The sequence below is a fragment of the Sus scrofa genome, chromosome 7, assembly GCF_000003025.6.
Source record: "Sus scrofa isolate TJ Tabasco breed Duroc chromosome 7, Sscrofa11.1, whole genome shotgun sequence".
NCBI lineage: Eukaryota > Metazoa > Chordata > Mammalia > Artiodactyla > Suidae > Sus > Sus scrofa.
Genome location: NC_010449.5, coordinates 27,697,153 through 27,709,165, shown reverse-complemented (window position 1 = coordinate 27,709,165; position 12,013 = coordinate 27,697,153). Strand labels below are relative to the sequence as shown.

The following is a 12,013-nucleotide window of genomic DNA, read 5'->3' as shown; positions in this document are numbered from 1 at the left end:
TAAATTACCTCTGTGCCTGTGACAATCATGACTTGATCATCATGCATTTTTTTGTATATGCAATAAGCCTCTGTCATTTCTACGATTTTGTGGAATAGGTTTTGTTTCATGAATGGATTTGGTCTCTAAATTCATTCCCTTTTCTCATTCATTTAATTATTTAAGGTCATTGTTATCCTAGCCTCCTAAGTGAGTTGAGGGTTATTTTTCCATTTCTTTCTTCCAGAATAACCTGCTGATGGTTTGCCATTTTGGGAGTTCCCTGGGTGAAATTCGGAACTAGTCCTTATAAATGGAGGGCAAAGAGAGACCAAAGAAAGATCTAAATCACTCCAGATTGATAAGTGGCCGGTTTCATAAGCAAAGCAATTCCATGTGGGGCTTGTCTTGAGCAGATCCCTGCACCCTCCTACCAGAGTTTACAGAGAGGCCTGAACTAGCTTCAGTCACATACACCATCCACATGGTCCCAAAAATCCAGCCCTCTCAAGGCAGTCACTTTGAGGAGGCTTCTAGCACAGGAACAGTGGACAGAACATAAATTGTAAGGACAGGGCAGGGATGAGGAGTTTCTCCTTGTCTGGGTGCAGCTCATATCTTCTGAAAGACCTCCTGCAACTTCTGCACCGATCAGAATGATCTGTTTCCTACAAGTTTGGTGAGATTTCTTTTGTACAACATCTGCAACTAGTATTTACTTGTAGGAGTTTCATTAGTATATTATTTTTTCAAATATGAGTTTTCAACCTTCTAACTTTCCCTCCATTTTTAATCAAAGTACTGTTTACATGCACTAAAATGCACAGGTCTTAGAGTGCAGTTTGATGAGTTTTGACAAAAATATACCTATACTTTCAAAAAATATATAGAATAATTCCATCACCCCAGATGTTTTCTTCATGCCACTTTCCAGTCAGTCCAGCCCTAGCCTTCTATTCTCAACAGGCAACTGCTCTTGTGAATTTTAACAACATAGGTTATTTTTGCCTCTAGGATTTTGTAATAAAGGAAAAGCCAACGTGATACACTCCTTTGTAGCTGGCTTCTTTCACTCAACACAATGTCTGTGAGACAGTCCATGCTTGTTGCGTCAATCAGTGACTAATTCCTTTATGGATAAACTTCATCTTTTTGCCTTGGATCGGCATTGGTTTATTTCCAGTTCAATGGCAATTGTGAATAACATGTCATGAACATTCTTGTGCAAGCTATTTTGGGAACACGTGCTTTTATTTCTCTTAGTTAAATACTTACGTGTAGAATTACAGGGCCATATCAGAGCTCTGTGTTTAATTTCATAACTGCCAATCTTCTCCCTAAAATAACTATCATTTAAAACTGCCAACAGTGATTGTTCCAGTAGTTCCGTACCTTTGATCAACATTTGTTACGTCACCCTTCCCAGCTTAAATTTGCAAAGGTGTTCTGTATGCTTTCTTCCTAGAGTCTTTATAATTTTAGCTTTTGTGTTCAGATCTATGGTAGATTTCAAAATAAGATTTTCCTAAATGTGAAGTAGGATGTAAAAGCGTTTTCTGTGTTTATTTCGGTTTTGACTTGCTTTTGAATGTGAATATCCAGTTCTTCCAGCACCGTTTGTTAAAAGGATTTTACTTTTCAAATCTTATTGCTCTGGCACGTTTGTTGAAAATCAGTTGCCCATTTAAGTGCAGTCTTTCTGAACTTTATACTGTTCCATTGATCTTATTTGCCTATAGACATAGCCATCCACACTCCAGCACAGCATTGAACAGATGTGGTGAGAACAGATGTCTTGACTCTGTCCTGAATTTAGGAGAAAAACATTTAGTCTTTCACCATTAAGTATGGCTTATTTCTTACTGTGGGATCACATATTTCAAAAAGTAGAAAACACCTGATTTCGAAGGCAGTTACCAATCTTTGTTTTACATGCACAACATGGCTTTTGGTATTATTTTAGCCTTTTGTGTTTTTAAAATTAATCAGTGAGTGATTTCCTGAGTCATTTGGTGTGGTCGTGTTCCTTTCGTAGCTGGCAGTATACTCCGGTAACTGTTCTTAGTTCACCCATTTATAACCACATTTCAGGAAGAATAAACACATTAGATAAAACTCTCCACCCCGCTAGGATTTTCCAGTTGGGCAAACTGTTTTGTGTATATGCTACTCGAGCATTTCAAACTTTTCTTGTGTGTTTACATCTTTTATTTGATGATCTTTAGAACAACTCTTTAACACAGAGAATGTAAGATTGAAGAACAGCTGAATCTCTTTATTCCCAATCATGAAATTTAGAATGGAATGCTCTGGACATAGACAATGATTATCAAATATAAACATTAGATTTTCTTTGAAATACATTTAAAATATTAACTTTTGCAATTTTGAAGGTGCATAAACACATTCAAATTTTTTTTCATTTATTTTAATAAATCTGAGTGGAAAGGAAAAGCCTTTAAAAATTTTAACTATAGTGCTTCTCTCTAGTTTCTTTCTTAAGTAATGTATTGACTTATTGTGATTATATGAGTAAATGGTATGCTCAACATAGTACTTATTTTGGAATTTCTTTTGGAAGAGGTATCTTTTTAAAAGTGGATCTGAGCTTAGAGGTATGAAATGATTTTGTGTGTGTGTGTTCATCTGGGTACCTGAATGGCATAATTAATCTTCTCCTTGGCAAAGTTTGAAAAACCCATAACCCATCAGTTATGCTTGGTGTAAATTATTACTTTTCTCTACCTAAAACCAATGTTCTATTGATTTTGTTTCCTAGTTCAATTTTGTGGGGAAATTGCTTGGACCGAGAGGAAACTCCTTGAAGAGGCTACAGGAAGAAACAGGTGCTAAAATGTCTATCCTGGGCAAAGGATCAATGAGAGATAAAGCAAAGGTATGAACTTTGATACTTAACAGGTACAGGAAGTTACCTGTAACACGGATGGCCATGTTTACAAGCACATCTGAACTATTTTCCAATTATTTCCCATGATTTTTACCCTCCAGGACTATGCTGTCACACTTTCTGATGTCTCTTCTGTGTTCATAAAAATCAATTACTGGTCTGTTTTCCCGAAGACGTATAATTCTGTAATTCTGTGTTTTTATTCTTTTCAGCCCTTTGTGTATTTTTTTTTTCATTTTTTCTGTGTCCTTTGTTGGATGTTTCTATATGTGTATGCTCATTTTCTTTAATTCCCCAGCTGGATCCCTTTTCTTTCTTAGCTGTATCACCTGATCACATTCATGTATCATTCCCTCATTTTATCTCTTCGTTCTCTTTCACTCTCATCTTCTTACCTGAAGCAATTTAAAATACTTATCTGCAAATCTAAGAGACTTTTACCTGTTTTTTGAAATGCTTCAGTGATATTAAATCACTCATCTGATCCCAGAAGAACAATATGCCGAGAAATATATCAACTGAGATATTTGAAATGATTTATTTGGCATCTAAGCTACATCACTTTCCCATTTTATAGGATTTTTCTGTGTGTTAGAATTCTGTTTTGTTAAAACAACGATTTATAGAGATTTATTCAGAAAGGATCTTTTAAAATTCATTGAGAAAGGGCCAGTATATTTTAATAGTATCATTTGTTCAGTCCATAATTTTCTTATTGGATGTGTTACCAGGAAAAATACAATATTCAAACACTTATTTCTGACTATAGAAATTGCTTAGAAAATTGTTTAGGAGTTCTGTTGTCTAACTAATAATGTGAAATCTTAAATGAAATTTGTAGTGAGAAATGTCACTGAACTGGTAAATGTAAATGTAGAAAGTATTTTATCTTTATTTTAACACGTCAATATATGGTGATTGAGCAAGACATGCAATATAGGTGATTTTGTGCAAAGGATTGATAGTCAGTTCTGTTATTTGCCAAAAGGATGCTTCTTACTAGTCTTCTATTTTGGGTAAATTTTACATACTCTACTGTGTATAACCTCAGAAATGACTACTTTCTGGCCGATTCTCCTGCTTCTAGTTTCTCTCAGTACATTTAGAAGAAATAATAAAAGCATTTAAGAAGTGGCTTTTGCCCTCTGCCACAAAAATGTATAGATTCTCTATATATGTGGACAAATTCTATGTCTGTACATTTGTATATTTTAAAGTGGTTTTTTTTAAATTATATGTTCTCTAGATATCTCAAAGTCTTATAACAGAAACTTCACTTTTTGTGCTTTTATGCTTTCACCCATTCTTTTTTTTTTTTTTTTTTTTTGCTATTTCTTGGGCCGCTCCTGCGGCATATGGAGGTTCCCAGGCTAGGGGTCTAATTGGAGCTGTAGCCACCGGCCTACGCCAGAGCCACAGCAACGTGGGATCCGAGCCATGTCTGCAACCTACACCACAGCTCACGGCAACGCCGGATCATTAACCCACTGAGCAAGGGCAGGGACCAAACCCACAACCTCATGGTTCCTAGTCGGATTCGCTAACCACTGCGCCATGACGGGAACTCCCCTTTCACCCATTCTTTAAGCTTTAGATCAGGGTGTTCCTGTTGTGGCTCAGTGAGTTAAGAACCCTGGCCTCACTAGTGGGTTAAGGATCTGGCATTGCTGCAAGGTGTAGTGTAGATCGCAGATGTGGCTCAGATCTGGTGTTGCTGTGGCTGTGGTGTAGTCTGACAGCTGCAGGTCCAATTCAACCCCTAGCCTGGAAACTTCCACATGCTGCAGGTGTGACCATGAAAAGAAAAAAAAAAAAGATTTAGATCAGACAGGGCTTCCTGAACCCCTATGATGGGCTAAACCTCTTGTCACTTAACCATAAAATATTTTATTGACATTTTCTCTTTTTCTCATTAAACTATTTAACTTCCACACGCCAGAGAAATATTCTAGTTAGCTGTGCACACTCAGAGTTGCTGTGTATTTTCTCCATATTTTTTAAAGCAAATAGGTACATATTTTTAATTGTTATGTATTTGGGCTGTTTTTTTTCCTGTTCATAAAATTATAAACTGGATTCCTTTTTTTTTTCCTGTGAGCATATTAGGTACCAGGATAAGTATTTGAAAATCTAGCAAGAGACAAATTTGCTTCTATTAAGTTCCCATTAGGTTTAATTTACTGATATTACCTGTTACTTAAAATCCTGCTTCTATATTGATTACTTTTTCAATGATCCACCATGTCTGTCTGTGTTTTGAGTATTTTCATTGTTCCCTTATAAAATGAAAGAAAATGAAAATATTTAATAGCAACATCAATACTAATGTAGTCCACTGTAAAATATACTTTCTAGAATCCAGATAAGACCTTAACTGCCAAGGGTGCTGGACGCATGGCTAAGATAAAACCACACACATGGATATGAACAGATTGACTTTAGTAAATACTTGATTAAAATAAAATAAATACTTGGTAAATTTTTGATTGCTATGCTGCTATATTGTCTCTCTGCCTCATAACCTGAACCAAAAGGAATATTGTATATGGTTTTATTTTTGTAGGAAGTGAATAAGACCAACATGATTCTTCAGTGGAAGTGTGTGTGTGTGTGTGTGTGTATTTGTACTGCTACACAGTTACACAGGCATTTATTGCAGAGATAGTCATTAGATATATGTGTCATTTACAGTTCTAGTTCACAGTAATGAATATGAGAAAAAAAAATCCCTTCCTGTATTTTTTAGTCCAATGGGAGAGAGTCAATAAATAAGTGAATAAATGTGTTTTCCTCTTGCAGGTCTGGATGATTGTCATGGGTTGAAATAAAACAGAGGAAGGGAAAAGAGGTTAACAGTGGGAGAAATAGTTTGGTACGATGATCAAGAAGAGCAGCGGGTAATGAGAAGGGACCAGTCCAAGAAGCATGAGAACAAAGAGAAGGCAGACATGACGGCTGTGAGGGAAAATCTGCATCTTTTTTTTTTTTTGTCTTTTTTTTTTTTTTTTGTCTTTTTGCCATTTCTTGGGCCGCTCCTGCGGCATATGGAGGTTCCCAGGCTAGGGGTCGAATCAGAGCTGTAGCTGCCGGCCTACGCCAGAGCCACAGCAACGCAGGATCCGAGCCACGTGTGCGACCTACACAACAGCTCACGGCAATGCCGGATCCTTAACCCACTGAGCAAGGCCAGGGATCAAACCTGCAACCTCATCGTTCCTAGTCGGATTCGTTAACCACTGCACCATGATGGGAACTCCCTGCATCTTTATCTGTAACTGTCCTGGCAGGTGTAGTCGTATCTTTGCTTATAATCATATTTATTCCCATTGTGTTACCACCTGATCTCTTTGCTCACCTTTATAGCAAAGTTCTCTGAGAATGTTAATGCACTCAGTTGTTCTCATCCAGTCTTTTTAATTTTAAACTTTGGTTTATTAATAAGGCTGACCTTTATATGCGTTTATTAGTCAGTTGTATCGCTTCTCTTTAAAATCTTCTATTGCCTTTTTTTTCCAGTTTTACTAAAATATAATTGACACATCACACCGTATGAGTTTAAGGTGTACAGCACAATGACTTGACTTACATGCATCATGAAATGATTACTGCAGTAAGTGGGTGAACATCCATCATCTCATATAGATATTAAAGATACGGAAAAGATATTTTTCCTTGTGATGGGCCTCTTAGGATTAGCACTCTTCATATTCCTATATATAAATGCAGCAGGTTAGCTGTCGTCGTCATGTTGAACCCTAGGTTCTGAGTACTTCTAGATCTTACCACTGGAAATTTGCACCTTTGGACCAATTTATCCAATCTCCCCTCTCCCCATCCCCTGCCTCTGGTAACCCTAAATCTAGTCTCTTTCTAGGTGTCTGTCTATTTGTTTTTGAAGGATAATTGGCCTGAAACACTGTATTAGTTTCTGGTCTATAACATCTAGATTCCATATTTTTATACATTTTAAAATAATCACACTGTAAGTTACCATCTGTCACCATACAGGGATGTTACATAATTATTTGATTATATTTCCAACACTGTAGGTTTTGTCCCTATGACACATTTATTTTGTAACTGGAAGTTTGTGCCTCTTAATCTCCCTCACTTGTTTCTCTCTTCTTCCCTCCCCCTTCCCCTCTGACAGCCGCTTGTTTGTTCTCTGTATCTGTGACTGTTTCTGTTCTGTTTGTGCTTTTTTCTTTTTTTTTAGATTCCATATGTAAGTGAAATCATATGGTATTTGTCTGTTTCACTTGGCATAGTACCCTCTAGGTCTATCCATGTCATCACAAATGGCAAGATTTCATTTTTTTTTAATGGCTGAGTAATAGTGCACTATAAACATACCACATCTTTATCTATTCATCTATTGATGGGCACTTAGGTTGCTTCTGTATCTTGGCTATTATGAATAATGCAGCTATGAACATTGGGGTACACCTATTTTTTTGAATTAGTATCTGGGCTTTCTTTGGAAAAACAGCCAGGAGTGGAATTCCTGGATCAGATGGCAGTTCTATTTTTACTGTTTTGAGGAACCTCCATGCTATTTTCCATAACAGTTGCATCAACTTATATTCCCACCAACAATGTAGGAGTGCTCCCTTGCCTCAACATCCTTGCCGAAATTTGTTATGTGTTGACTTTTTGATAATAACCATTCTCACAAGTGTGAAATGATCTCATTGTGGTTTTGATTTGCATTTACCCAATGATAAGTCATGGTGAACCTCCTTTCATGTGCCCATTGGCCATCTGTGTGTCTTCTAGGAGTTTTATAGTTCCAGATATTACAATTTAAATTTGTCTTTAATCCATTTTGAATTTATTTTTGCATGTGGTGTGGAAAAGAAGTCCAGTTTGATTCTTTTGCATGTAGCTGTCCAGTTTTCCCAACACCATTTATTGAAGAGGCTGTCTTTGCCGCCATTGTTTATTCTTTTCTCCTTTTTCTTGAAGTAATTGACCTTGCAAGTGTGGATTCCTTCTCATCCATTCTTTATTGTTACCCTCCTCCATTCTTGTGACTGGATCCTCTTCCAGACCTCCAAGCCCAGCACTTAGTTTTCAGGATTCTTTCTTCCCTCCGTGATCTCACATCATCTGTGTGTTTCCGAATCCACAGTGTCCAGCTTCCAGTCTCTCCCTTAGGTTTTGGTGTTATATGTTTACCTACTCAGCATGAATATGTGCATGTCTAGTAGGCCCTGAAATATAGTTTATACAAACACATGTACTAATATATAAATATATATTTATATACACAGTTACATATATATATATATGAATGAAATATATGTGCATTGCTTATTAGCCTACATGTATGGTATTAATATACTTACCAACATACGAAGTACATATAAACACATATATATAGAGAGAGGTTGAAAGAGTAAGAGAGATGCCTTTGCTTACTTGTAGGGCCCCAATGAATATATTATGAGCCACACAGTCTCAAGATTTATGGGTACCTTCTCTTTTCGTCTTGCATTTGTTCAAAAGCGAGTCTCACAGAAATGGGAAATGAAAAACAGCCTATATTCAACTGAATGGTGCTTGGGAGCGCAAGCCTACATAGGTTGGCTGTGTTTATTTAAAGTTTATATCAGCATGCATTCAGGAAATCAACACACAACTGCACGTCTGTTTTTCATATTCTAGCCAGTGGAAGAATAAATATATGCCTGGAACATCACTACCTGCTCCCTCTGCACTTGCCAGCAAAGCCTGGTCCTCTAGCCTGGTGCTCAGTCCCCAGTCAGGCACCTGCCTTTGCAGATAAACTTGTCTAATAACCTTGTTTGCAGTTACAAGCTTGCCTCAACAGCCTGGGCAATAATGTGGATTATTTTTCTGTGTTGGGTATTCTGTTAAGATGTTACTCAATTTATATCTTAAACTTGAGCTTTTCTTCATGATAAAAGGAGATGTTTAGATAGTAATCTAAGTCAGGACAAAATAACTATGCAAGAATATTCCTTACATATCTGCTGAAGATATGTATTAGAAGACAAGTATTAGACATGACTCAAAACCTCACAAAACTTTTAATTTAATTAAGCATCTTGATCTGTTTAACACCTTCTTAAACTTAAGAAAGTATCAATCATTGAATTAGTAGGTGAAAAGAGTGACATACTCATTTATTTTTCTTGTAGATCTAATAAAACATCTTAATCCTTAGAAAAATACAAAGTTTTAAAATTTGTTAGAAGATCATCATAAAATTGAATGTATGATATAGAAAATAGTTCTTGTGGTCTAGTGTAGTAAGAAGATTCTAGGAGTTCCTGTTGTGGCTCAGCAAGTTAAGAACTGAACATAGTGTCTCCAAGGATGTGGGTTCAATCCCTGGCTTGCTCAGTGGGTTAGGAACCTGTTCTTCACCGCAAGCTACAGTGAAGTTTGCAGATGCAGCTCGGATTCCATGTTGCTATGGCTGTGGTGTAGGCCTGCAGCTGCAGCTCCAATTTGATCCCTAGTGCTGGAACCTCCATATGCCGCAGGTGTGGCCCTTAAAAAAAAAAAGAAAGAAAAACTCTAACAAGTTTAATGTTTTTATTTGTGTGTTGTTTTCGACTGTGGTTGAGAAATATTCATTTTTGTTTAGTTATACCTGTCTAATAACTCTATAAACAACAAAAACACAAATCAAAACAAAGTAAAATGTAGTAATGTCCAGTAGCAAAATCCTGCTTTGTATTTCATTCCCGTATTGGTCAGATCCCAGCATATGTCAACTTACACTATACCTAAAAAACAAAAAAACTCAGGAATTCTTGAACAGAAGCTAACTTTTAAATTGCAATGATAAAAGGTATTCTTAGAGAGTTCTAGAAAGTAAAATATATAACATGTTTGCAAAATTTCAAAATCTCAGGAAATTAGCTGGCAGTTCAGAAATTTCTTTAAGGTCTAAGTCGTTCCTGCACCTTATGGCCAGCCTGTTCTCAGTAAGTCCGCAGCTGCCACTTCACTAGCAGTTGCTTCTGCACAATCTTCAGGGGGTAACGTGGAGCTTTGGATATAGTGCTGCTGCTATTTTTAGTGATGCTGATGGAGAGATTGGTGAGGGCGAACAGAGGAGGCAGTGGTTCAAAAGGCTTATCTTTGAAAAGAGTGGGAACAAACATGTTATCTCCAAGAAAAAACATTTGAGAGGTTATAGAAAATCAGGCAAAACCTGAACACACCTGGATAAGTGAGGCAACAGCAGGAAAGCAGGAGGGCAAATTTCTTGCCTATGTATCCATTGTCCTTAAGTGGAAATCGCAGGTTGCTAATAAATTATGTTCATTTTGGTCTTTATGTTAATGAGCTTGGTTGAAATTATGGGATGCGGTCTTAAAATATAATCATGCTAGTGATTATATTTTTAAAGCAAAGTGCTGTTTGGCAGAGTTGTATTTGAAAATGGTGTGATAATTCTTGAAGTTAAGCCTTTCTGTCTTTGATGTGCTAATACCATGAGCAGTTTCTATTCTGTATCTTCTGAATTTGGTAATGGTATTTCATGACAAGATTGTTTTTCATCAACAATATAATCAGCTAAATCTTCAAAGTGGTGCTGCTTGCCTGGTGTGTAAGGTGGGTGTGAACCTCGGTCCCAGCATCCTCCTCTCTTTTGGCTCCTGGGCATCGACCCACATCAGACAGCAAGGCAGTCTCTCAAATGCTGAAGGGGTGAGGCTGTGCTCACTGCTTGTCAGCCAGACTGGGATTGGTTACGTAAACTCCTCTTTCAACTCTGTAATATCCCCAGCAGCAACATAACTTGTAATGCCATAAAATGAAGAGCCAGACACTCTGATTGCCATTTTAGCTCTGTCCCTAATAAACTGGACAGAAAATCAACCATGTTTCTCAGCATCCCTTCTGCAGAAAAGGACCCCACTCCTGTTGACTTCCAAACAGAGACAGTGGGATAAGAGTAACACATCGCTTAAATATCACTTGCGTTTCTGAAGGACAAGGAATATTATCATAAATTATAGATAGGCGGGATTTTATTTTCTATTTATTCACTGCATTCTTCTGTTTCCCTGAACTGAATTCCAAGAAGTTAGAGAACCAGACTGAAATTCCCACCTGAAGAGTGGCACATATGAGAAGGAATACCCTGTTACAAATATCTATTTTTTAATGACAAAATGATACCTGTTTCAGTGGTGGACCAACACAAGGTTATTTCAACCTAATTTGTACTCCAAGTGACCAGACAATTAAAATAGTTAGGTTTAAGTTGAAGAGTAAACTATATCATGATGTCAGTGAGAAATTATTTTTTCACCTTAGCATCTTCAACCCTTTTATGTATAAATAGTTTGTCATTCACTGTACTGTGACCTTAGAATGTAAAAAGAGCATAAGAAATCTATCCATGTTGAACGCTTCATAAGCTGCTGTTGATCGAAAAAAAAAGGGAGGGGGGCTCAATCTAAAAGTTGAGACAGACTGCGGACTTAAGCCTGGGAACTGGGAGTCAGCCTCTCAGACAGCTCTGCAGGACTCTTCTGAGAGGTGAGGGAGGAGCCATGGTATACAGGAGTTTTTGCAGTAAAAACTAGGCAGTTGAAATACCAAAGATTATTGTTGATGAAAGAAAACCCAGACATCTCAAGTTAATGAATTTAACACTTTTCTATGTATGGGAAGATGCAAGAGTTTGGTCTCACTGAAATCATCCCTTTGATGGACACTTAACTATCTAGGGCCAGTAGCCTGTTTTTTCCATCCTGACCCCCCACTCCAGAGTACACAGTGGCTTCAGTAGCTGTTGGTGTGATGGCCACAACATACTTTGTTTACTGATATGGCAGGTGTCATCCTTTGTCCACTCTGGAATGATAGAGTCTGATGTAGTGATGTTTTGTGTTGTGAATCAAAGTTATATATTATTTTAAATCACTCACTTCCTTTAGCCTGGCTTTGTTCACAGCTAGACAAATTTATTTAATTGATGTATTTTATAATTTTTGCAATTAAGACCTGCTGTTTGGAAACTTTCAAAGGACCCAGTGTCCCAGCCATAAAGCAAGGATTGTATACAAAAATATATTTTTAATGTTCCTAGTGCAGTGGTTTTCCCTCCACTGCCCTGTTGCTTGAACCACACAAGGA

At 37.2% G+C, this 12,013-nt stretch overlaps 1 protein-coding gene across 6 annotated transcripts in view; it reads left to right on the top strand.

The window, feature by feature from the left end:
- KHDRBS2 (KH RNA binding domain containing, signal transduction associated 2) overlaps positions 1 to 12,013 on the top strand; it is a 546,959-nt gene that overhangs the window by 186,407 nt on the left and 348,539 nt on the right. For all 6 annotated transcript variants that reach the window (XR_002345643.1, XR_002345644.1, XR_002345641.1 and 3 more), the window contains exon 3: positions 2,759 to 2,875. Coding sequence is in view for 2 of the 6 variants with exons in the window: in XM_021098559.1 (XP_020954218.1) it covers positions 2,759 to 2,875 (117 nt within the window). In the remaining 4 variants the exon portion in view is untranslated. The remainder of the gene's footprint in view (positions 1 to 2,758; positions 2,876 to 12,013) is intronic.